The sequence below is a fragment of the Leopardus geoffroyi genome, chromosome C3, assembly GCF_018350155.1.
Source record: "Leopardus geoffroyi isolate Oge1 chromosome C3, O.geoffroyi_Oge1_pat1.0, whole genome shotgun sequence".
Lineage (NCBI taxonomy): Eukaryota > Metazoa > Chordata > Mammalia > Carnivora > Felidae > Leopardus > Leopardus geoffroyi.
In genome coordinates this window covers 291,444-316,568 of record NC_059338.1, presented here as the reverse complement: position 1 = coordinate 316,568, position 25,125 = coordinate 291,444, and the positions used below count along the sequence as shown (strand labels likewise).

The window sequence follows — 25,125 nt, the reverse complement described above, 5'->3', positions numbered from 1 at the left end:
CACCCCGCCCCCTCCTCCCAGGGCAGCTCCTGGTGGGCAGGGGTGCAAAGTCGAGAGGAAGCCCGGATCCCAGGGGAGCTGCTTGGTTGTAAATCATTGTGGGGGAAGGGCAGAACAGCAGATGTCCACAACAGGAAGAAGTGTGGCCGGCTTCCTGAAGGAGCAGGACAGGAGCCCTTTGCAGGGGGGCTATCTTTTGGGACACTGTGACTGGGAGCTAGAGTCCCCACCAGTAGAACTCACTTCTCTCTTCGGAGCTGAAGCAACAGGCAAGACAGGGCCTCTGGGTGCTCTGTGGGGTGGGGGTGGGGGGCAGACGCTGTTGAGAGGGCGGCAGAATTCCAGGGAGAATCCTAGCACGTCTCCCATCCCCCAATCCACAGCCACTCAAAGAAGCAAGGATGGTCTTCCAGGGCAGAACAACCCGTCCCTGCTCCCGAGCCCCTGGCTCCTGCCTGGCACGGCGTGGGCCGGCTTGCAGGACACCCCTGAAGAGCGGAGGTGGCCGACAGGGAGCCTGGCCTTCAGCACTTCGCCTTCCGGAGGGGCAGCGGTGGGGCCCAGCCTTGCCCCGTCCCTCCCCCAATTCTCCCTGCCCGCGACCCTACTCACCTTTGTATTTGAGGTGCTGCAGGATGGGGATTATGGTCTCCAGGGGGATGTTGTGGGCCAGGAAGAGCTGCCAGGCACAGTACTGCTCAAAGGTCTCCCAGTCCAGGCTCTGGACTGCAGGGGACAGAGAAAGGGGTGGTGCGTTCTCTCTCTCATTAGCACACACACGGGGCTAATCCACAGACTACCAGCATCCCAAGCAGGGCTGGTACGCAGGTGAGGACAGTGACCCTGACGCCGCAGTTACTCTCCCTTTCCACACAAAGTGTTATTTTCAAAGACTTCATATCGCTTCTGTACTCCCACAGCCGAAGCAAGAAACAGATCCAGAGACACTGCCCAAGACCACACAGCAGGGCAGAGTGGTGGTCCACCCCATCCACAGCCCCAGAGTCAGCTCCGCTGTTGCTAGGAAATACCCAGGGCTGCCACGCCTCTCTCCCCCAGGTGTCTGAAGGGGTCTGCTCACTTACTGAGAATATTGAGGACTGAGTCCTTTCGAAACATAACCAGGTTCCCCATCATCACATGGCAGACCAGCTCCTGGAGCTAAGGACGGGGAGGAAGAAGGCAAAACCCATTGGTTCTAAAAGAGGCAAGGAAGCTAGTATGGAGGGAGAAGCAGGAGGCCTCACACAGGGAAAAACCAGGAGAAATGAAAACCTAGTTTAAAGGGCTGGGATGAAATGATGGATGCTGGGGTATCTGAAGGATAAAGGGGCTGGTAAAGAGCAACAGGCCTGTTTGGAGGCAAAACATTAAAAAACAAACACACAAACAAACAAACCATTAAAGTGGTTTCCACGCCCAGATAACAGAGGGAGAAGGGCAACTTGTCTCCCTGGCTCGAGTCTGGGCCCCGACCCATCCCAGCCTGTGCCTGGGGAGGAGGGAAGGGCTGGGAGGCAGAACTGTGGGACAGAGTGTAGCTAGGAGAAAGGCAAAGAAAGAAGGGCTCTTCTCTCCTGAATGGGGCAAGTGAGTGGCGACGAGGGGCAAAAATGGACCCGAGCTCAGTATGAGAACGCATTAGCAAAGCTGCAGTCTCCCGGGGTCTGTGCACAGTGGAAGGCCAACGGCCTGATTATTTTCACCCTGCGCCAAGGGGAAGGCCAGCTGAGAGCGAAGAAACAAACAAACAAACAAACAAAAAACACCACCTTCTCACTTTCCTTGTGGAACTGGAGTGTCCAGATAATACAGAGAATGAGCCCAGCCTGCCTCCCAGGGGGTCCCCTTCCCTGCTAGCCCCCCCCCCCCCCCGGCCTGAAGTGCACACAGGTGCAAGCCAAGGCCTTGGCTCCCGTCAGCTGGCTTCCCACGATGAGAGCTCCTTGTGCACCTGCGCAGAGTCAATAACAGCCACGATCATATTCAGCAGCTCGCCGCTCCGCAAGGTCTCATCTGGAAACTGGACAGAAAAAGACAGAAGCTGGGGCAACAGTCCAGGGTGCCCCCGTTGGCTTGTACCTCATAATCCACCCCCTCGCTTCCCGCATGCTCAGGGGATGGCAGGGTTAAGCAGGATGGTGGGGTCCTAACACGAGTCCCTAAACAAAGATCCAACAGCTGTGAAGCCAGGACTCTAACCCTTTAAGAACTGAAATTTGTTCTCTTTGTGTGTGTGTGTGTGTGTGTGTGTGTGTCAGGAAAGGAATGGGGAACCGTCTAGAGATGAAACCAGAACCTGAAAGGACTGGACGTGACGGTGAGTGCCGAGCTGCAGCGGTGACCAAATAAACGTTCCTGTCTGGCAATAAACACAAACCCGCTCTATGCTAGCCCTCAGGCACAGAAGGGAAGGTGCGGAGTGTGTTTGGGGTGTGCGAGGGGCAGGAGGCTTCCCTTCTTGAGAGGGAGCAGAGGAGGAAACTGCCGCGTGCTGGTCATGCCCCCTTCTTCCGCCCCTGCAGCTTCTGGGGAGATCACAGTTCCTCCTGTGGCGCCCACACCCTGTTTCCTGATGTCCCTGTGCCTGGGAACTTCACCCAGAGGAGGAAGAGAGGGTACCTCCTCCGATGTCCCAGTTCCTAGAGAAGACAGTGAGTGAAAAGGAAACGCAAGTCTCCACCACAAAGGCTGTGGTCTTTGGGAGCCACTAGAGAGAAACTCAGGGTGAGCCATCAGATGGCAGGAGGGCCTGTAGTGTGGGAGTGTGGCTGCGGCTGGGGGACGTGTGCTGGGTCCAGAGGGTGTGGCCGGAGCTGGGAAGCCAAGTGTACAGGCCCAGACCACATCTCACACCACAAGGCACAGAACAGGAGACATTTTGTAACTTTGAACAGAGGGGGGCCCATCGAGCCGGCAGGGGTGGGTGACGTAGGGTCAGGGTCGTATGCAATGAAGCACATGGTGTCGTGAGCCTGCCCTGCGCAGCCGCGCCCGGAGCCCGGCAGACACTGACCTCAGTGTAGATGGAGGGCGTGAGGTGGCACAGCAGCCGCACGTCGTCCTCCTGACAGGCCTTCATGTCCATCATCAGGCAGGTGTGCAGGTCGCCCAGCTGGGTGGCCTGGGCAAAGGACTCGTACAGGTTCATCTTCCCAGCAGCGGCTTTGCTGCAAGACCAGTTGGGCCTGAGCCGGCAGCCCGGCCCCTCAGTCGCCCCCCCCCACCCCGCCCCGGAACCCCTCTGCTGCCCCTGATGCTCTGGGCAAGTCTGTCTCGTGGCCCTCTCCTGCCTTCCTCAGTGCTCCCGACAGGGCGCTGACCACACACAGTGAAGCTGCCAACTGGTGACCGTCGAACACAGGACAGGGCTCAGATCAGGCCAGAAAGCTGAGCAATGAAGGCAGGAACACAGGCAGGCCCCCACCTCACATCACATACGAGCAATTGAGAAGAGGTTATAGGCCTGAACGTAAGAACTGAAAACCACAGTCTTGGAAGAAAACACAGGAGTAAATCTGCAAGATACCACAAGCCCAAGTGACAGAAGAAAAAATAAACACGACTCAACAACACGTAAAACTTCTGTGTCTCAACGGGTGCCATCAAGGGAGTGAAAAGACAACCTGCAGAATGAGAACATATTGGCAAACCAGAGGTTTCCTAAGGGACTCGTATCCATAGTATTAAAAAACAAAAACACAAAACCCCCCCAAAAAACAAAAACTCCTTAAAAAATCAACAATAAACAGATGAATAACTCAATTAAAAAAATAGGAGAGGAAGGGACACCCGGGCGGCTCACTCGGTTAAGCATCCTACTCGGCTCAGGCTCAGTTTGTGAGTTCAGGTCCCATATCGAGCTCTCTGCTCTCCACACACAGTCTGCTTAGGATGCTCTGTCTCTCTTCCTCTCTCTCTGCCCCTCCCCCACTCACGCTTGCTCTCTCTCTCTCTCAAAATTCAACATTAAAAAAAAATGGGAGAGGATCTGAAGAGACATTTCTCCAAACAAAACATGCAAATGGCTACTAACAAGCACACAGAAAGATGCTCAGCATCATCAACCATCAGGAAAATGCAAATCAGAACCACAACAAGACATCACTTCACACCCATCAGGACAGCCGTAATCAAAGAGCCAGATAATAACAAGTATTGGGGTGCACGTGAAACACTGCAACCCGGTCGCCGTCAGGCAATTCCTCACAAATTTAAAATTAGGGGTGGCGTTTGACCCACAGTTCCACTCTTGTACTCCGGGAAACTGAAAACACACGTCTAGGTAAAAATGTGTCCATGAATGCTCAGAGCGTCTCTATTCACAACAGACAAAAAGGCAGAAACAAACCAACGTCCACTGACAGGTGAATGGATAGACCGTGGTGTGTCTATGCAGAGGAACGGTATTTGGTCACAAACACAAATGAAGTACCAATCCGTGCTACGAAGGGGATAACCCTCTAAAACGTTACACGAAGTGAAAAAAGCCAGTCACGAAAAATCACACGTTGTAGGACTCCATTTATAAGAAACACACAGAAAAAGTAAATCCATAAAGACAAAAAGCAGAGCAGTGATCAACAGGGGTGAGGCGAAAGGGACAATGGAAAGGTAACTGCTAAGTGGGACACGCATTTGTCTTGGGGGTGACGAAAATGTTCTAAAGTAACCAGTAGCAATAATTTGTACGACTTTGCAAATATACTTAAACCCACGGAATGATGTACTTTAAAGCTGTTATCAGAGAACACCCAAACACACAGAAGGCCCTGGTGATGACAGCTGCGGCGGGTGAGTCAGCGTACCCAGGGGAGGCCCCTACCCACCTGGCCCTCAGGTAGTACAGCAGGTGGTAGCCAATCTTGGGCTGTTTCTGATACAGCTCGGAGAGGAGGTCCAGAAGCAGAGAGAAGCTGCTGTTGTCCTCCTGCATCTGGCACAGGTTCCTGGACGTGACAGACGGGAGGGAAGGACAGAACTTGATGTGGGGCAGACTCTCCTGTGGAGCTTCTGGAGAGGCGTGTCTGTGCCCCCTGCAAACCCCTTCCTTCTGGAAAGGGAGACCCATTACCCCAGGACAGAGGCATATGCATGGTGAAGAGGGATGACAGCACGGCAGGGCCCCCGACGGCTGGGTCCTTACCTAAATATTAGGTAGAGAGGCTTTCCCACAGACTCCTCCAGGGACCTGCAGGAGGGGGGTGACATCTAAGGGTCCACGCGAGTGGAGAAGGTGGGCTGCAGGCAGATGTTATGGAGGCTAGATGCCAGCCCGCTCCTGTCCTGACCAAAGGTTAACTTCCTACTGCTACAGAGAAAACAGGTTCCTAACAAGCACCACAGTCTGCGTTGTGACTGTCATTGAAAATGTGATTTCTGGGGCACCTGAGTGGCTCAGGCGATTAAACGTCCAACTCTGGCTCAGGTCGTGATCTCACAGTTTGTGGGTTCAAGCCCTGCATTGGGCTCACTGCTGTCCCCCTCTCTCTGCCCCTCCCTGGTTTGTGCTCTCTCTCGGATATAAATGAACATAAGAAAGGAAAAAAAAAAAAAAAAAAAAAAGAGATTCCTGCCCTTCAGGGAAGACCCAGGCAAGGGTCCAATCCCACCTAAAGCAGCAAGGGCTGGGGCCCCCGGGCTCAGTAGCAGCAGCAGGGCACCCAGGAAAAGGCGCTAGAGGCCACTGTCCCGTGCTCTGCATTCAGCAGGCAAAAAGAAATCCTTAAGTGAACGGGCACACGTTGAGACTAAAAATAAGTGAAGAGAGGGACGTTTGGCTGACTTGGTCGGGAGAGCACATGACTCTTGGGCTTGGGGTTTTAAGTTTGAGCCCCACGCAGGGGTGTAGAGATTCCTTGAAAATAAAATTTAAAAACAAACAAAACAAGTGAAGAGATGGTTTCCCTCAAGTCCACAGCAAGATGCCTCCTGGACTGGGGCTCCAAGAGCACACTTCTGGCTCCCAGAAGCCTGTGGGTGGTGGAGGGGTCAGGAGAGAGATGCCTTACTCCTCAGTGATCTCCTCAGGTAACACCTCCCCTCGGAAGTGGGCTTTGAAGAGTTCCTGCAGGCAGGAAGCAAGGACGGACAGCTGCTCCGAGTCAAAGTCTTCCTGGGTGGGGACAGAGGGAGAAGATTCTCACCGCCTGACCCAAGCCTTACTGCCCTACCACCCAGAGCCACTGCACTCATCTGCTGCTACCTCCAGGACCAACAGGCCCTTGCCCACCAGAGGGGACCCGTGTGGGAGACGGGAAGGAAAGAGTCAGATGCTTGGGTGGGGAGTTCTACTCTGGGCAGGCTGGGCTGCTTCCTCCTTGGCCGGGGGGGGGGGGGGGGGGGGGTGGTGGTGGGGGGTCGGTTCTCCTCACCTCCAAAACCTGGTCCACGATTTCCTGCATGACCTCACACTGGGCCTCGGTGTCACTGCAGTGCGGGATGGAGAGGAAATCGCAGGGACACACATGACAGCAGAGGGCAGGACACACACCCAGCAAAGCACACTCACGCACAGACAAAACAAAGGAGGCCTGTGTGAATCCAGGCTTGGGTGGGGGCAGGCTTTAGGGCAAAATTTGCTGCTAGCCAGGCAGAGGCCCTAAGAGAAGGGAAATGCCCACCATCCTGCTTTGGTGCTCAGAGGCTCTTGTCCCTGGAACCTGTGGAGTTGGGGTGCCTGGGGGGGCTCAGTTGGTTAAGGATCCAACTTCGACTCAGGTCATGATCTCACAGTTTGTGGGTTCGAGCCCCGTGTCGGGCTCTGTGCTGACCGCTTGGAGCATGGAGCCTGCTTCGGATTCTGTCTCCCTCTCCCTCTGCCCCTCCCCCACTTGCACTCTCTCTCTCTCAAAAATAAATAAACATTAAAAAAATAAAAAAAAAAAACAAAAACAAAACCATGGAGCGAGAAGCAGGTGCTGGGGAACGAGGAACCTCACAACCTAACAGCAGAAGGCACACCCCCGGAGCCCCCACTGCCCCCACCCCACGCCCGGGCACCCCACTCAGTACCAGGGGGGAGGCTGGGGCTCGGCCTCCCGAGCCTGAGGACAGGACCTGCACCCACCTCCCCTTCTGGAGCTGGAGCACTTTGTCCCTTAAGGACTCATCCAGTTGGTCAAGATACGGGGTGATATCCACTGGCTCCTCCACGACCGTCTCCTTGATAGGATGGAAGCGGAACTCCCTCTTCTTTCCTGGAGGGAGGAATTCACGAAAGCAGCCATTTGCCCAGACACCACCCACAGGGACAGCCCCACACGCCGGGTGTGCAGGGGGCCCGCAGCGTCGCTCCCTGCATGTGGGCACACCCAGGCTCCGGAGCAAACGAGGGCAGGGCTCCGTGCCCTGGAGTCCCGTCTAGTAACCCTGCTAACACAACTAACTTGGGGGCCAAGTCCACAGAGGCCAGGCCGCTCCTGCCACCTGGTCCCCTTGGGGCTGACACCACCCAAGCCCCTTCGCTGTTGCACGCACCTCTGCTGCTGAGGTCCTCCTCGTCGTCACTGAAGGCTGCCTCCGCGTTGTCGTAGCAACCCTCATCCTTGTCTGACATGTGGTTGTCCATTTCCACGGAAACCGGCTCCTCAAGTTTGACTTGGGAGGAAAGAAACAAGGCATCCTGTGACCTAACATGGCTGACACCCTGGAAAGGGGAGGCTGGGGAGCAGGTGGGCTTACAGGGAGTTCATGAGCTGAGGGCATGACAGACCCTGGAAGGACACCCTCGTGTCCCCACGACCTTCCACGATGTGCAGGGGTTTCTGCCAGGAGCAAGAATGGCAAGGGAAGAGGCTGCTGTGCTTAGCTCGTGTCGGCAAATAGGTGAGACCGGGGACAGTCCCAAGGGCTCTTTGCTTCAAAACCGAGTTGAGAAGCTCTGCTTGGCTTCAGCCTCACCCCCAAACACAAAAGGGTGTGTGCGTGTGTAACTGGGAGCAAGACCTGAGACCCAACATGACCCCTCGCCTCAGGGGCCGGGGCGCAGAGAGAGGGGAGGCAGACACACACCCCACCAAAGCCTTCCCTGTGGAGGGGGAGGGGAGGCTATTTAGTAAGAGAAGAAACAGGCGCTGAGGAGCGAGAGAGGTCAGCAAGAGTCAGGGAGGATGAGACAGACGGAGAGCCAGAGAAGACAACACATAAACACATCAAAAGAGAAAGTGGGGAAGGAGAACCTGAACCGGACAGTCACAGAGGTGGAGGCCCGCACCGGGGAGACACCCTAGACGGCTGAGAGCCCTGGGCGTCTCTAACAGGTGACGGAAGGGAGGGTGCCATACCTTCCACAGGAGGGCTGGGTGAGCTGCAGAACTCAGGGAACTTCTCCCTCAGCATTGCCCGCAGCTCCTTATCCAACTTGGGGTTGTCGAACAGGGGAGCCAGATGCCTGGTGGGGGGGGGGGGTGGGGGACACGAATGAAGGTCCACATTGCAGCTCCTCACTTCTAATGCGGTGTGCACTTAGAGAGAGAGGTCTACGACCAACCAGTAAAGCTGGGCCATACTCAGAGCCTTGGGATATGATGGGAAGACAGAAATTTCTCTAAGAGTCAAGAGGACATATTCCTAGCAGTCTGAGGCGGAGCCGGTACGCTCTATAACAGTCAAGAGAAAAGGCTCAGCAGTGGTCTGACACTTTCTGAATGTGCCTGGCTTAGGGACACAAGAGAAAACAACCCTTCCTCCCACCTGCCTATGGGCACATGAAGTTCTTACGCCAAGACCCGTTTCTCCACAATGTGGTTGAGGGAGGAGAAGACACCCTGTCGCACGTGGCCCTCCAAAGGTGGATAGAAGTTGGGAATGATCTGGAAGGGAAGGGAGGGGAGAGTGAGCACATGACTTGCCATCCAGAGTGTTCTGCTGAACCAGATCTAAAAAGCTGCTTCAGTTTTGATCAGAAGACACTGGGGAGTATGACTACAGAAAGGTCTGGAATGGCCCTGACCATTCCAAGCTGCTACAATGGTTAATTTTTACTAGACCTGGCCTCAGAGAGACCAGATTCTGCCTTAAGTCATTATCCTTGAAGTCGAGAAAGCCCATGGAGACATGGAAAGATCCCACAGGAGATGGCGGGAATAGGGAAGGGGAGTGTTCACTGACTTGGGGGCAGGACCTATGATTACAGCTGCTCCCACAATGAAGGGCACTAGGAAAACCTATAAGGTGAAGGGGACACACACTTACACGGCACATGAAGTCCAGGAGTGTGGCAGTAATGGCTGGGTGTGGCTTCATGGAGTGGTGCATGACCAGGATGGCTGGTTCTGGAGAAGGGAGAATTAAAGGGTCCCCACTTCAGGTAGTCTGTCCCCAATTCCATGAAACAAGGCATCAAAATATAGGAATAGTTCCAGAGAGCTGTATTCCGACCCCCTATTCCCATTGAGCAGACCCAAAAGCAGACACCCCCAAACAGCTCCTAGCCCTCATCTCCCTTGTCCAGCATCCGGCTTAGAAGAGGGAGGTGGTGGGAGAGGAAAAGCAGGGTGCGGCACAGCCCTCTGCCTAGGCCACTCCACCGGAGCCCCAAGCATAAGGCTCTTGGGCAAAAGAGAGGGAGTGAGTGCTTGGCCTCACAAAAGCAATCTTCCTTCTACATCAAGGGCGCACTGGTGAGGAACAATCGAACTGCTCCCAGATAAGCTGTCTCCCCCGACGCTGCCCTGAGGTTTATGACCACCGTCACCAAGACTAGGCAGTGGCCTGGGAGATGGGGGTGGTGTTGCCTGCTCCCAGTCACATACCTATGTTCATAATGCTATCCTTGTCTGGGCTAAAGAACAGCCAGTCGTAAAACAAAGCCAGCTTGGCATTGGAGGCAGCGACATTTGACTGGAAGAGAGAGGTGAGAAAGAAGGGCTGGTTTCATCAAACAGCTCCCCTTCCTGCACAAGCGCAAGGCAGCCTCCAGGGTTCACATGGCTGTGCATCTAAGAAATAAATTCAGTTCCTAGTGAGACAGACAGAAGCCTCCAGGGGTGAGGGGACCCAAGTCTGCATACGAATGAGACTGGCCATGGTCTCACCGACCAAGGGGCCAGGGATTGGCCTGGGTTCCCGTTCGTTTGTCCAGAAGAACACATCCCTGCTCCTAGAAAAGGAGAACGGGGCCTAGCTGACACAGCACTCAGACCAGGGCCTAGGCTGCCCCTCCTGGGCTCCTGGGGCACATTCCCGGCTGAAGGACCCCTAGGAACAGCCTGTGATTGTGTCTGAATCAGCACATTCCGAGGACCCAGTCAACAGGGGGAGGAGAACTCTGTTGGTAGAGGTCAGAAGGTAGAAGCCAGAGAGCAGACAGTTTGGAGCTTCCCTACCTAAGGAACAGATAGGAACATGCTGAGAAAGAAATGGCTCCCCTGGCTTGCACAAGTATCCAAAGCTGATGCCAAAAGCCTAGGAAGTGAGGGTCTGAGACAAGCCCTGAATCTGAGGAAGGAGCCATTCAGAGGAGTAACCATATATGGTTCTTGGAGCTAAAAGTAAAGATAGGGAGGCCTCAGAAATCTGGGCTTGGGGACCAGCAGTAAAGACAGAGAACCTATCCAACCACAAACCCAGATGGGAAATACTGAGTGTAGTCAACTTCCAGAGGGACAAACCTAAGCAGGACAGAGGCTGACACTCAGTGGGAAGAAAGTGAAGGAAGGGGTACTGCTGGGTAAGGGTCAGGAGGCCAAGAGTCAGGAAGAAGCAAGGAAATATGGGAAACTCAAGGGACGAGGACCCTTCACCACCCAAGAGCCTCCACCCTACAGCCCAGCCCCTCACCGTGCACGTTGTCAGGAGCCAGCCGATGATGGCCCATCGGGGCAAGATATCTGAACTCAGCACTTCGTTAGAAGGGTGGACAACCCCACAGATGTAGCGAATGAGGTCACAGCGCAGAGACTGACTGTCTGGGGTTGACAGGTACTGGCGCTGGAACCAATCCTGGTAGCGCTTCTGCTGCCCAAACCGCACCTGGAGGAAGGGGGCGCTGGAGGAACTTGGAAGGAAGGGCGGGGTCTCGGGCGGAGGAACCGGGGGACCACTCAACACTAGGCGTGACCTACACCTCCCATCTTGTGCTTCAGCTCATTCACTAACTCACATTTTCTTCTCAGGAGAGACCTTCCTTCCCAAAGGAAGACTTGCTGATTTAAATCTTCCTTGACTGAAAAAAGTCGCCAAGAACCTTCCTCACTCACGTCTTGTGCCAGGGTTGCCTTCGTTCCTGCCACCAACCTAATGTCCCAATTGCCCCCAACTGTGACTGCAGCTGGATTTTGGTTCCTTCCTCCTGTTCCAGTCACTGAGGCTCCAGTTGTAAGCACTTTTCTTATCTTTTCTTATTTTCGCAAGCCCCTTGTGGCCAGCAAGGAATGTTCCTCGAGAACAAGGACTGAGCCTGACAGAAAGCTGACCAAAAGCTTTCTGATGTCGAGTGACTGAAGGGTCACTATCCCAGGTACACAGACTCTCCAAAGCTTCTTGCAGCAATTCCTTCCCCCAATCAGACTCTAACGTGGTTACAAATAGCAACACTGAGTAAGAGCAGAGATCTGGTTTTCCTCTTCCATTCCCCAAATTTAACCAAAACAGAGAGCAGAAAGGCTAAAAAGAAAGATATGTCTAGACCAACACTGTCCAACAGAATTTTCTGCAATGATGATGGCTACTGAACCACAACTGAGGTATGGAATCTTTTATTTTACCTAGCTTTAACTAATTTACTTATTAAATTATTTTTGGCATTTATTTTTAGTAATCCCTACACGCAACGTGGGGCTTGAATTCAAGACCCTACCTTGAGATCAAGAGTCACATGCTCTACCAACTAAGCCAGCCAGCTGGCCCTAGCTTTAACTAATTTAAACTGCAACCCGAAGGTGGCTACTACATGGGATAGCACAGATCTGCGCGGTTCTCCTGATGACTCAGGAAACCGAAAGCAGACTAGGCCAGAAGGCTCCCCAACTCCAGACTGGCTGTAGAGGAGCTGTTGCCTGGAAACTCTGTTAAACAAACACAGATTCCTCAATCAGATTATGTGGGAGACTGGGATCCTGGGACATGTATATTTAACATGCTGCTCACCTAATCCTGCTAGAACTCAGCCATGTTTGGAAACCACCAGGCCAAAGCTCTTCCTGAGAATTCACATTTGGCCACAGGAATGGTGGGTTTTCCAGAACGAACACCTCTCTCTACGCTTTTACACACATTTCACATTTGTAAATTACATAATTTGTGTATAATTTTTGGTTTAGCGATGGTTTTAGATAGACTGAAGGCTTCATAAGAGCTCCAACTATACCCCTTTTACTGAACACTGTATCCCCAGCTCATGGCACCTGCCCAATGCCAGGTAGATCGGGTACCCACTTGGCCACCACTCTGCCAGCCAGCACTCAACGGTAATGCATCTGCAGGCTGGAGGAAGAAGCCCAGCTAACCTGCAGCTTCTGCTCCTGCTGCAAAAGATTAGCTTACCCGGGAGGTCATGAAGAGGAGCTTAGTCTCCATATCTGGGGTTAGACGACATGCCAGGAATTTTCGGGATGTTCTGGACTGTAGAAGCTGCAGGATACCTGGACCAAGTATGTAAGGGAAGAGAAAAGAGAGAAGCCTGAGGACCTTCCAGAAGGAGTAGAAGGCAGGTCGGGAACCTGGGCCAGGTACTTATGGCCAGTGGTCTTGCTCATGGGGAAACTCTAAGACCAGACCAAGAGAGGTCAAGCACAGATACAAGTGGGGGCTCTAATCAGCATCTGAATGTTCTGCTCCAACCAACCACCATCCCCAGGACCCAGATATATTACTTCTTTTCTGTTCCTGGCCGTTCAGAGCCCCCTACTCACAATATCCAGTTGGCAACATGTGGGAAAGTTAGGGGAAAACATGGGAAACCCTAGCCTCTCTTTCTGCTCCTTATGGTCCCATCCCTGGGTCCTGGGATTAATGTGGTTGTGGTATAGGCACGGGCTCTGGAGTCAGACAGACCTGGATCCAAATCCTGCCTCTGACACTCACTAGCTGTGTGGCCTTGGGCAAATTACTTAATCTCCTTGAACCTCATTTTCTTTATCTGTAAATATGGAAAGTAAAATATCCATCTTACAGGGTTGTCCTGAGGATTAAATGAATCAACACACGTGTCTAGCACACACGTAAGCACTCAAAACAACTCAACACATGTTCAATATAAGAGCAATACAATATAAAGGAGGACCAGGACCTTCCCCTCCTTTCCTGACTCTCCAGGGCTCAGACAACTGTTTCCATGTGCACATGCGTGCGTGTTGGAGGTGGGGAGGGACCCTGAAAAGGGGAAACGGCTTTTGGGGCGCCTGGGTGGCGCAGTCGGTTAAGCGTCCGACTTCAGCCAGGTCACGATCTCGCGGTCCGTGAGTTCGAGCCCCGCGTCAGGCTCTGGGCTGATGGCTCAGAGCCTGGAGCCTGTTTCCGATTCTGTGTCTCCCTCTCTCTCTGCCCCTCCCCCGTTCATGCTCTGTCTCTCTCTGTCTCAAAAATGAATAAACGTTAAAAAAAAAAAAAAAAAAAAAAAAAAAAAAAGAAAAGGGGAAACGGCTTTCAAAAGGACCTTGTCAGGGAGAGGCACGCAAGACTCCCTCTCATGAACAGAATTTTGGCTAGGCTGGATCCTTGGAATTCAGAGGCAAGACTGATCCCAGGGAGAAGCACTCTCTTACAGGGCTAATCCCAGCCCCTCTGCTGACTCAGTCTCACGAGCTGACCTCTGACTCCCCTGCTGGACCCAGTGAGCCTGGAAACTGGCCATCAGCTCACCTCCCAAGCCAAAGAGCTGTAGCGGGAGGGGGAGGAGGAGGAGGAGGAGGATCACGGCTCTGCCTCAGTTTTTCTTGGGACCAATGGCAGCAGCAGTCTGCCAGGCAGGGGCTGTCTGGGAACCCTAAGAATTGCTCTGGACCCCTGCCACCCCCACATCCAGCTGTACCTGGCAAAACCTGCCCTGTCCCAAGCTCCCTATTTCTGGCTGCCAAAGCCTCTCCTACCCTCCAGCCTCTGCCCTCTTGATTCACTCAGCACATACTCCGAACTCCCACCTCTCAAGGACAGGATGCCCTGGCCCTTCCTTACCTGTGAACTGAGGACTTAAGGCCTGAGGGTTATGGATAATATCTTTCCAAAGCAGTTCAAATTCTGGTATCCTGGCAACATTCTGAAGTAGTCGTACGAGGTCCCGGCCAATCATCAAACATTCCATGAACTTGATGAGGGGAGGGGGGACAGGAGAGAGAATGAAAACACGGATAATTTACCTGCTGCAGGGAGGACCAAGGAGCAGCTCGTTCTAGGGAAGGAAGGAAAGAGGGCCGAAGGGACCAGAGGATTTCTTCTGGCACCAAAGGACTGGCTCCCAGCTGCTTGGGGGAGAGAGCTGGAAGCCGGGGATGGACATAAGGAGGACAGGTTACTGGTAACTACTAAAGCCCTGTTGACTTTCACATGAATCTACTCCTCTCTCCTCCCAGGATGGTTTTGACCCAGATCGAGAGACTACAATTCCAAAAGGACAGGACAGGCAAGATAAGCCCCAAACACCTTTCCCCAAACTCCCCTTGTCCAACAGAACAATCTCTGGTAATGGAAATGATCTCCATCTCTGTGCTGTCCAAAAGGGTCACCATCAGCCACAGGTGGCTAATGAGCGCTTGAAATGTGTGTAGATAATTCAACGAAGGAACTCAATTTTAAATATAATTTTGATTAACTTTAAGTTGCCACATATGGGGAGTGGCTACTGCATTAGAGATCAGAGCTCTGGGACCTCTCTTGGGAGATCTCGGAGTGGACAGTTCATAATCCCACTTGACCATGGCCATCACCCAGGTGTGGGGGGGTTGCATAATGATGGGCAGCCGGGGTCTGTGGTATACAACAGTGTCCACGAAGAGGGCCTGGAAATCCCTCCTCCAGGGACAGCAGTTCCCGGAGCCAGAGCTGCTCCACGCAGATTCCCACCTTCTCCCTCGCTCTGTTTCGGAATGATGGAAAAACGCCAGGCCTTGAACCATCCCCATCTCCCCAAAATGACATCTCTAGCCTAGGTCAGCTCACAAAACTTACACAGGTGTCCCATCCTAGGGTTCACCTGCCCACAGTCTTAGCCCTCACCCGTTCGCGAAGCAGCGACATGCAGAAGTCCACCTCCTTCTGCCGCAGGGCCTGGAGCTGGGCGGTTCCGTGGTGGTCGACGATGAGGCGGAGGTACGTGTAAACAGCCATGGCGATGAGGATGCTGCTCTTCAACACCCATTCCCTGCAGAAGGGGGGTGGGGGGGGGTGGGGGAGGAAACACCTGGCATCTGCGCTCTGTCCAGACTTGTTCCTCCTCCCAGTTCATGCCCACACTTGGTTCTGGGGCCTCAGAAATGTCCAATGATTGACACTGGGAGGAGGATCTTTGATTTCTTGACTATTTGCTCGTGACCCATCTTGGACTACCGACTGGCTCAGGTAGGGACGACCTCCTACCACTCTACCAGGCGCCCGATGGAGATAAGCGCTGACTGAAAGCAATCTCTCTTTTTCACATAACTATTGAGCTTCCAATCAAATACTTGCTCACTGATGCACTCGTTCAAACATTTACTGAGCACCTGTCATGTATGTGCCGAGCACCACGTGAGGTACTGGGGACAGAGATTAAACTACAGCTTCTATCCAGCCCAGAGAATGGGGAAAGAGGTTCTAGAGGTGTCCCAAAGCCAGCAGTTCTTACAGAGTGGAATGAGGACCTCCAGAAGCTAAGACACCTTGAGAACGCTGGCGGTTTTAGGGTGCACTGTGTCAGCCCTGCCACTGTGCCTGCCATGAGCGGCCCTCCATGCCATACAGGGTTCCCTGGCTCTCTGGCCACTGCTCCCACTCCCAATGAGGTACCTGCCCTAAATCATAATCTGAAAAGAAGAACATGATTTTGGATGGCAAAGCCTATTTCCTCAGGAGTTTTTAAATTTCCCTGGGGGAAGGGGGTAATGTGCTCCCTGCCGCTTTCAAAAGGGTAGAAAGACAGTGGGGAGAGGACAAAAACTCCAATGCTGTCTCAAAGTGCCAAAACTGGGAGCTATCTCCCTCAAGCAAGTACTTATAAGGCCTTTGGCACCCCTGCTGGAAGCCAGGGAACCAGAGGAACAAGTTTAATTAAGCCAACCAGGCAACATCCTGATTCCGGAAACGTGCTCAAGACACCTAATTAAAAGACTCTGGTCTTTTCCTTTCAGAGAGTGAACGCAGAATCCAAGGACAATGGGGAGGCCCTCCCCCATGTGCTACCTGTTAATTCCATGGCCCTAGAAACACTTGGGGAGGAGGGAGAAGGGGAGATGTGGAAGAAGACTTTGTTTTGTTTTGTTTCTGAGACAGCAAGTGAGCCAGTGCACATGTGAGTGGGGGAGGGGCAGAGGGAGGAGAGAACCCCAAGCAGGCTCTGTGCTCTCAGCACAGAGCCTGACACTGGGCTCGATCTCAGGACCGTGAGATCATGACTGAGCTAAAACCAAGAGTTGGACACTTGAAACCGACTGGGCCACCCAGGCGTCCCAAGAAGATGGTTTTAAACATCTAGGGACTCACTTGCACCAAAAGATTTGAGTTTTTGTGGGGTAGGAGCAAAGGTAGGGCAGTTATGTGACACCTGTACACGGAGACCGCTCCCAACTGCCCAAATGAGGAAAATGCAGCTTTACGGTACCAGAACAGAAACAAAATGAGAACGATCATTTAGGAAGACTGTCAGCAAAGGTGATGAATGTACCTGAGTCCTGGGATGGGTACTAAAGAGAAAAAGAAAGTGAGACCACTGGACCCAGGACACCAGACAGGCACAGACACCCTGCAAGGAAGTGCTAGGATCTCCCAGGCTGTGCAGCGGCACCAATGGAAGTGCCTGAGCCGGAGCCGCAGTGGAGAGCCCAGCCCAGGGCACTAGGTGGCGCTGCACGGCACCTGACCCAGCTCTCCGCTGGGGCAGTGCCCAGAACAAGTGTGAATAAGGGAGGAAGTCTGTTCTTCTGAACCACAGGAAATATGGACATTTGACTACTGTGGTGGCCTCACACAAAACAGACTCAGAAGTCAAGCAACAGAAGACCAAGAGGAGGCCTTGCCCCCAACAAGTTCAAATACGGAACAGCCCTTATAAAATTTCTGGTCCTTTGATGGGAAAAAGAAAGAACTGGCCAGAAGCCCAGCGTGTCCCCCTTACGTCCTCTACCACCGCAGCCCCCCAGCCCTGTGTGCAAACTTGAGCAGAATTCCTGGGCCCGTTACCTCCTCACTCCCATCTCAAGACAGCAGGGGTTGTTGGGTGGAGAGCCTCAGAAGGGAGAAAAGGGGTACCTGCCAGGCCCGAGTGGTTGGCTGGCCCCACTCTGCTGAGCTCATTCTCCCATGTCTCCCCCCAAAGATAAACATTCCAAGGAGGTCTGGATCAAAAATAAACCCTTATCAGATGAAGCTAGTTTTTCCTGGGCTCTGAGATGTTTTGGCAAAGACCTCTTCCCCACCCCTTAATCCTCTGGGCCATACCATACCCTTGATTCCTCCACTTGCCCTCCCTCCCCCTCTCTAACCCTAGGTGTTCTCAGGCCGCCCACACCTGTACCCATCATGGCAGACTCTACCTCTGCTCTGTCAGGATATCCAGGACACTCTCTGCCAACCAGATATTTTTTGCAGTAACATCTCCACCTGATTTCAAAGGGGGAGAAAACAACGAGAATGGCTTTCATTAGCAAGTCCACTAATCCAACACAGTTCTTCACCCATCCTGTTTCTCCATCCCTAACTGCTATCCCATCATGGAGGTTCTGAGTGTTGGAACACCTGCTTTCTGTTCAGTCATGCTTTGAAGTTTCCCCTTTGCTTCCACAGAGAAAGGAAGGGAAGGTTCTAGAATTTTCCAGAAACCAGAGCTGCTACTTTTCTATAACCTGGGGGATGGAGTGGGACTACTCTGACCCTGGAAAGGGAATGTCTAGGACAGAGACATGAAGAGCCCCTGGTTGGAAGAAAGGGTGACATCTCAAACAGGGCCTGAGATACAGGCAGCCAGTGACAGTGGCCATCCAGCATCAGGGTGTCCCAAACCAAGTCAGGCACATCACAGGCCAAGGGTTTCTTGTTTCAGGCACAAGACAGGCCACGGTCTTCTGTGCTTGCCATGGAACTTTCTGGGGCAAAATTACATGTGGCAATGCCAGACCAAAGTCTGAGGATTAGAAGCGGAGACTTAGGAAGACCAAACCAGGAAAGGAAACACCAGGAGGTAAAGGAGCCAGCACACCATCATGCTTGCTCCTTCCTAATTTAAAAAGTCAGTGTTGGGCTGCCTGCGGGGGGCTCAGTCAGTTGAGCATCTGACTTTGGCTCGGGTCGTGATCTCATGGCTCATGGGTTCAAACCCTGCGTCGGGTTCTGTGCTGACAGCTTGGAGCCTGGAGCCTGTTTTGGATTCTGTCTCCCTCTCTCTCTGCTCCTCCTCTATTTGAGCGCATGTGTGTGTGCTCTCTCTCGAAATAATAAACTTTTAAAAAAATTTACAGAAAATTTGCAAGTACGTTTTTTCTTGAACTATTTAGAAGTAAATTACAGACATAATTTTCCATACTTTAGATTTTTTTTTTTGTAGTTAAGTACAATTCACATACTGTAAAATTCACCCATTTAAAAGTATACAAGGAGGGGTGCCTGGGTGGCTCAGTCGGTTGAGTGTCCGACTTCAGCTCAGGTCACGATCTCACGGTCCGTGAGTTCGAGCCCCGCGTTGGGCTTTGGGCTGATGGCCCAGAGCCTGGAGGCTGCTTCCGATTCTGTGTCTCCCTCTCTCTCTGCTCCTCCCCTGTTCATGCTCTGTCTCTCTCTGTCTCAAAAATAAATAAACGTTAAAAAAAAAAAAAAAATTAATAAAAAAAAAAAAGTATACAAGGGGTGCCTGGGTGGCTCAGTCAGTTGAGTGTCTGACTTCAGCTCGGGTCGTGATCTCTCAGTTTGTGGGTTCGAGTCCTGCGTCAGGCTCTGTGCTGAGAGCTCAGAGCCTAGAGCCTGCTTCAGATTCTGTGTCTCTCTCTGTCTCTGCCCTTCCCTGGCTCATGCTCTCTCTCTGGACCCTCCCTTGCTTGTGCTCTGTCTCTCTCAAAAATAAACATTAAAAAAAAAGAAAAAAAAAGTCAGTGTCCACATAGTCACATATCACACAGGATAAGGTTTATGCACATCAAAACAGGACCACCAGGGTTACAGACAATCTTAAAGAGGAAGCGAGGAACCAATGGGAATGAGGAGATAGCAAAGCAGGGTGATTTTTTTTTTTTAATTTTTTTTTTTTTTCAACGTTTATGTATTTTTGGGACAGAGAGAGACAGAGCATGAACGGGGGAGGGGCAGAGAGAGAGGGAGACACAGAATCGGAAACAGGCTCCAGGCTCCGAGCCATCAGCCCAGAGCCCGACGCGGGGCTCGAACTCCCGGACCGCGAGATCGTGACCTGGCCGAAGTCGGACGCTTAACCGACTGCGCCACCCAGGCGCCCCAAAGCAGGGTGATTTTTAAACAAACACATGTGATTTGGGGAGAAGAGGCAGCATGGACAGGCCTCGTGGATATTCAGTGACTCGGACTGATGTCACTGATGCCAATGAGATAATAAAACCTAAATGTCAGGGTCTCTCCAGTGACATGGTTCTTGCCTCACACTGGTCCCATGAGATGTCATGAATATTTGGAAGCAAGAGTTTGGAATGTAGAGGTGGAGCCAAGGAAGACACCTGGGTTTCTGAAAGCAGACAATGTCACGGGAACAAATCATTTGCCCTCCCCTCCCTTCCCATTCCTTCCAGAGCCTTCCTGATCCAACATGCCATGAAACCCCAGAGTAAGGACTGGCCAAATCAGGCCAACTATTCTACATCATGCCCTGAGTCTGGCAGGAAGGAAAACAAGGCAAGGCAAGACGTATTGCTTCCAGAGACCCCCCCGCCCTGTGATTTTTCCATTGCTTTCTGCATCATTGTGTGGCCGGAAGAGGCCTGTCTCAGGAGAAAACAGTCCAGGCAACCCAGGAACTGAAACCCCAAGGCCCTTCACTGTCCTCCACAGCCTGCACCTAGCCTCTGGGCTCCTCTCTCTGCTTTCCACCCTTGCCATCAACTCACCAGCAATCTGCTTCATGAACGTCATGCACACACCGTCAGCTCCCAGAACCGCACTCTTCACTAGTTCCCGCACCAGCCACACCAACTAAAAGGGAGAGGAGAAGACGGATGAAGAGAAGGGCCTGCAAATTTGAGGAAAGGGTGAATCCAACCACGTTACGGTTTAGGTGTACAAAGGCAGGGCATGTTATCCCCGATTCCTCTGTCCCTTCTCTTTAAGAGGGGATCCAAACTCTAGCATGTCTCTGAGCTGGATCTCTCTTTCCTTCCCGGCCTTACCTGAGTACGGCAGGTATCCTGCAGCTTCAGGTACTTCTCCATAAGAATCTGGTTGATCTTGTTCAGGACAATATTCATGCCGTCGCGACTCACCAGAGCCAAGTCCCGGTAACACTGTGAGAAGCAAGGTCGCGAGCAGCCGGTAGGCTGAGGACAGGCTCCCCCCGCCACCTTAAATACCACTCATGGGATTCAAGTGGCCCCTGTGGATGCTGCCCTTCCACAGGGCTCCTCCACCCCAACCCCACCCTGGCCCTGTCACACACGGTGGGAAAAGGAATGCAACTACTCTCCGAGAAGGCAGAAAAGCCTCCTAGGAAAGGCTCCTTGACCCCCCATGTCTCTTCTTAGAAACTGTCACCCTGTTTCATGCCACAAGCTGAGCAAAACCAGGTGGAGGCCGTCTGCTTTTCATCTGCCAGTGAAAGGTCACTGCAGGATGGGAGGTTTTTAGACCTGTATTGACTCAGCCAGATGAAGCAAAGGGCTAGGAGCATTAGGGTAAAGGATCCAGGGACCAAGGCCCCAGAAAGAAAGGGCAGGCCCAAACTGAACTTCTTTCATTAAACATCATTCTTCTTTTCTCTGGACTGCCCTTTGCTCTGCCAAGACGGAAAAAGGAGGGGTCCTTAGGTGCACCCAGCCCTGGGAGAGGTGAGGCAGAGTACGCCAATCTTTGAATGCTCCTGCTCCCCTTCCTGAGAGCATTCTCACCTCTCTCTAGAGAGAGCAGACTCCCAGAGGAAGGCCTCAGGAGGCCTCACTACCCACTGAGCTCCAGGCTGTCAGGGTCTCAGCACAAAGGGCACCTTGGAAACATACCTCCTACCTCGGAAAGCCAGTGGCATCAACCACGATAGCAAATATGCTAAGCTAACATGCACTGACGCTGCGCTCCATGTTACACATATGGTTGCATTTGAACCCCGTAACAACCCTCTGAAATAGGTGCTACCAGCTCTGTTCTTACAGATGAAGAGAGAAACAGGTACAAGGGAGTAAAGTAACTTGCCCCAGGTCACTGAAGAGACAGAAGAAGAGCCAGAATCCAAGTCCAGGCAGTTCCGTTCTAGATTCCATGCTTGTCACACCTCTCTGCCACTGCTAGAAATAGCTGCGAGAAGAGGCTACTGGGGAGGGAGGTGAGGACCTAAGGTGGCTGTGCGACAACCACATCCCTAAGCTCTTTCACCCTCAGTGTCCGGAAGGGAAGTGCTCCTCCTGCGCTCCGGCCTTGATATAGGAGGGACTCCTGAGCCCTTAGCTACTGTCACTTCCTCCGGCCTCTACGGCCCGTAAGTCAAACGACTGATCTGATAAAAACACCAACGCTTCAAGATCCCTCCTGTGCCACAACTTTTCATACCCTTTTCATTCCCAAAGGAGAATTTAATTATCCTCTGATTCCATCGGAGATCAAAAAGTACAAGCAAAAGGGAGGGCGCCTGGGTGGCTCAGCCGGTTAAGCGTCCGACTCTTGATTTTGGTTCAGGTCATGAGCTCATGGTTCTTGGGATGGAGCCCCATTTTGGGCTCTGCATCTCCCTCAGTCTCTGCCCCTGCCCCATGCACATGCGTGTGCATGCGCGTGTGTACTCTCTCAAAAATAAACGCTAACAGTAAAAAAAACAAGAAGTACAAGCAAGCAAGGGAGTAATTAATTAATGGATAAGGGAACCCAGTGAGCTACCGTCAATGTGGTGGTTGGTAAACGGTGCTTCCCTGCCCTGGAGGTGTGACTTACAGGCTGGGCACAGAGGAGGAGGGAGACAAAGGCAGAGGAAGATCCATGTCAGGACGGACAGAGACCAGAGTCACCAGAGAGGAGCCCTGTCTGTTCCATAAAGAGCAGAAGCGCAGAAGAGACCCGGGACAGGGAAGGAGGACACGTTTCTCAGGAGACACAGGGACAGATGAAGACAGAAGACCCTGTCTGCCTGATCCCATGTGCCACGTGGGGCCTTGCCAACCACACCGTTGCTAACACATGCAGCTGAGCACCAGGGCACCCCTTCCGGATGCTGTCAGTTGCCTCACCAACCCCTGGCTTGGAAGAGAAGTAGATGGGGGAAAAAAAAAACCCAAAACAAAACTCAGTGGGGACCAGAGAAGAGAAGCAGAGAGTCTCAGAAGAAAGGAAAGGTGACAGGATGGCATGGAGGCAGCACTTGTGCCCCAGACCCTCCAGGCTGGGCCCAGGCAGCCTCCAACCCACCTTCTTAACCGAGAACTACCAAGGCCTGGGTCCTTGACTCTGAGGAAGAGAAACTGCCACACCCTCCCCTATCACCTTCACCTCCTAACTGCTAGTGCCTGCCTACTCAGCCTCCTACACCCCCCAACCCCTGAGCCAGGCCTGCTCCCAGCTGTTCTGTTCAGACATCAAACAGGAAACAGATACACTCAAAAACTATAAACATAAGGGCTGCCGAGAGGGCAGATGAAAGCTAAGGTGCAACTGGAACAAAACCCACCCCATACATACTCCACTCTGCACCCAAAGACAGCCTGCTCTGTCCTTAGCCAAGAGTTCTTGTTTACCTGCTCAACCCGCCCTTGCTGCGCCCACTAAGAAGTCCCAGAGGGCTGGCCCTGATGTCTGCACCGGCCTGCCACCTGCCAGCAATGACTGAGGCTCTTCATTCAGCTCCTGCTTTCCCAGAGCAGATTTCTAATGTGCTCAAGACTCAGTGTCTACTATCAACCTCTCCACCACCCCTGCCTCCGATCTCTCGGCCTGTGAAGATCCAGGAGTCAAATCTCCACCCTATCCTGAGGTTTCTGGTCCAGAGACAGAATTAACCGCAAGCAAACCCTTGGAAAACACACCCCTTCTTTTACGCTGATGCCTAAAACAACGCATCAGAGTCCGTCCTCACCAGTAACTCCGACTTGAAACTTCCTCAGGACAGAAGGATTTCACAAGATAATCACCCTTTTAGGGAAGAGGACCAAAGCACCTCAGAGACATGCCACACATTCTTCCCATACTCTGACCTGGTTCAAGGTCTCTCAATGAGTCACTACCTGCTAGCTCCTCATTTCCCTAAAACCATGTCTTCTGACCCCCCTGATTCCACCTACTCTGTCTGAAGAGCCTTGACCCAGTGGCCTGTCAGCCTAGGATGTTCCAAAGAGGGGATTTACTTGGAAACAAACGGCTAGCATGTGAACACCATCCTGGTGCAGCTGTCAAACAGCTTGAGACCCAAGGCAGGAAGGATCTGGGCCACCCTCATGAGGCTGTCCCAGGGCAGAAAGAAGACAAAGTGCTCTAGCCCTTTGCCATGTCTAGACAGCCAAATTCATGACATAATGAGCATTTATGATGCAGAGGCCTATGGCCTTTCACTGTCAGGCTAGGCAAAGAGCTGAAAATACCACGCACACCCTGCCCCCTTCACTGAGGTTTACTCATTTACCCTAGCTGATTCCAATCCCACCTGAAACCAACAAAAAAACCCAGCAGACTGGACAAATTTGCACTGAGGTGACTGCACAAGACTTTAACTGTATTTATAAAAGCCCGCATAAGAGAAAACAAAACCTTAACCCCAACCGCTTCACCCCCGTCTCTGCCAACAATTTCTTTAAAATAGAGCAGCTAGACCGGGTCACGTTACTGTTTATAACCACTAAATTGGAGACATTCATTTGTCTTCAAGGGTCTTGATGATAAATCCAGTACGAAAATGAAATGCCAATTTAATTCAACAAGGTTCCAGCTCAGAAGTGGCCTGGGACGCCAAGGACCTGTGAGTACACACTGTGCTTCCACGTTACGCACACCCTGGATGTGACTGCAGGTGGCATCGGTGGAGTACGAACACATCAGGCTGCCGTGCTCACGTCTCTCCCCTGAGGTTAATTCAAGCAGCTACGCCAGAGGGCTGTGGGCACCCTGTCCTTGTCCCTGATGAGGATATTCTTTGGTACTCCTTGAACAAATGACAACGTCTTTGACCTCTATTTACCTTATAGGTAACCTGGGAGTGGCTTGGAAAGAAGGGACAGAGCCACCAACCTCATATGGCTTTTGAGAAGATTAAATGAGATCCTGTCTGGATAGAGCCCAACAGAGCGCCGGGCACAGAGCATGTGTTTCCCCATGTTCAAGGAAAGGCCAGTAAGAATACTGAGTGTCCCCACTCCAAGCTCCTCTTCTCTTAGTATCATAGAGTCACTGTTAGACACCAGACATATCCTTCTAAACCATGGTCCCAAGACTCAAAGGACACAGAACTGCTGCAAAGGGGAATTCTGTAGAGGCAAAAGACAGAATTTTGTCGCTTTTTTAATAAAAAAAAAAAAAAAAAATGTTTTTAACATTTATTCACTTTTCAGAGTGAGAGAGACAGAGCGCGAGCAAGGGAGGGGCAGAGAGAGAGGGAGACACAGAATCGGAAACAGGCTCCAGGCTCTGAGCCATCAGCCCAGAGCCCGACGCGGGGCTCGAACTCACGGAGTGTGAGATCGTGACCTGGCTGAAGTCGGACGCTCAACCGACTGCGCCACCCAGGCGCCCCACTCGCTACTTTTTTAAATGAAAGAATGGAATCCGAAGAGATCACCCTGCCTAATCCCTGACCCCAAAGAAGGATCCCACTTAATCCATTTCACATAAAGGAGACTCTTCTGTCTGTGAAGACCCCAG

At 52.4% G+C, this 25,125-nt stretch overlaps 1 protein-coding gene across 1 annotated transcript in view; it reads right to left on the bottom strand.

The window, feature by feature from the left end:
• Positions 1-25,125, bottom strand: part of INTS3 (integrator complex subunit 3) — a 38,614-nt gene that overhangs the window by 2,529 nt on the left and 10,960 nt on the right. Inside the window, exons 4-25 of the mRNA XM_045455881.1 lie at positions 20,472-20,585; positions 20,193-20,277; positions 17,664-17,730; positions 15,154-15,298; positions 14,116-14,245; positions 12,487-12,584; positions 10,783-10,974; positions 9,756-9,843; positions 9,196-9,275; positions 8,722-8,813; positions 8,286-8,392; positions 7,480-7,599; positions 7,070-7,199; positions 6,375-6,429; positions 6,012-6,115; positions 5,147-5,191; positions 4,830-4,949; positions 3,017-3,170; positions 1,955-2,023; positions 1,086-1,161; positions 613-726; positions 244-292 (exon numbers count right to left, since the gene is read on the bottom strand). Of these exons, the coding sequence (XP_045311837.1) occupies positions 244-292; positions 613-726; positions 1,086-1,161; positions 1,955-2,023; positions 3,017-3,170; positions 4,830-4,949; positions 5,147-5,191; positions 6,012-6,115; positions 6,375-6,429; positions 7,070-7,199; positions 7,480-7,599; positions 8,286-8,392; positions 8,722-8,813; positions 9,196-9,275; positions 9,756-9,843; positions 10,783-10,974; positions 12,487-12,584; positions 14,116-14,245; positions 15,154-15,298; positions 17,664-17,730; positions 20,193-20,277; positions 20,472-20,585 (2,234 nt within the window). The remainder of the gene's footprint in view (positions 1-243; positions 293-612; positions 727-1,085; positions 1,162-1,954; positions 2,024-3,016; positions 3,171-4,829; positions 4,950-5,146; positions 5,192-6,011; positions 6,116-6,374; positions 6,430-7,069; positions 7,200-7,479; positions 7,600-8,285; positions 8,393-8,721; positions 8,814-9,195; positions 9,276-9,755; positions 9,844-10,782; positions 10,975-12,486; positions 12,585-14,115; positions 14,246-15,153; positions 15,299-17,663; positions 17,731-20,192; positions 20,278-20,471; positions 20,586-25,125) is intronic.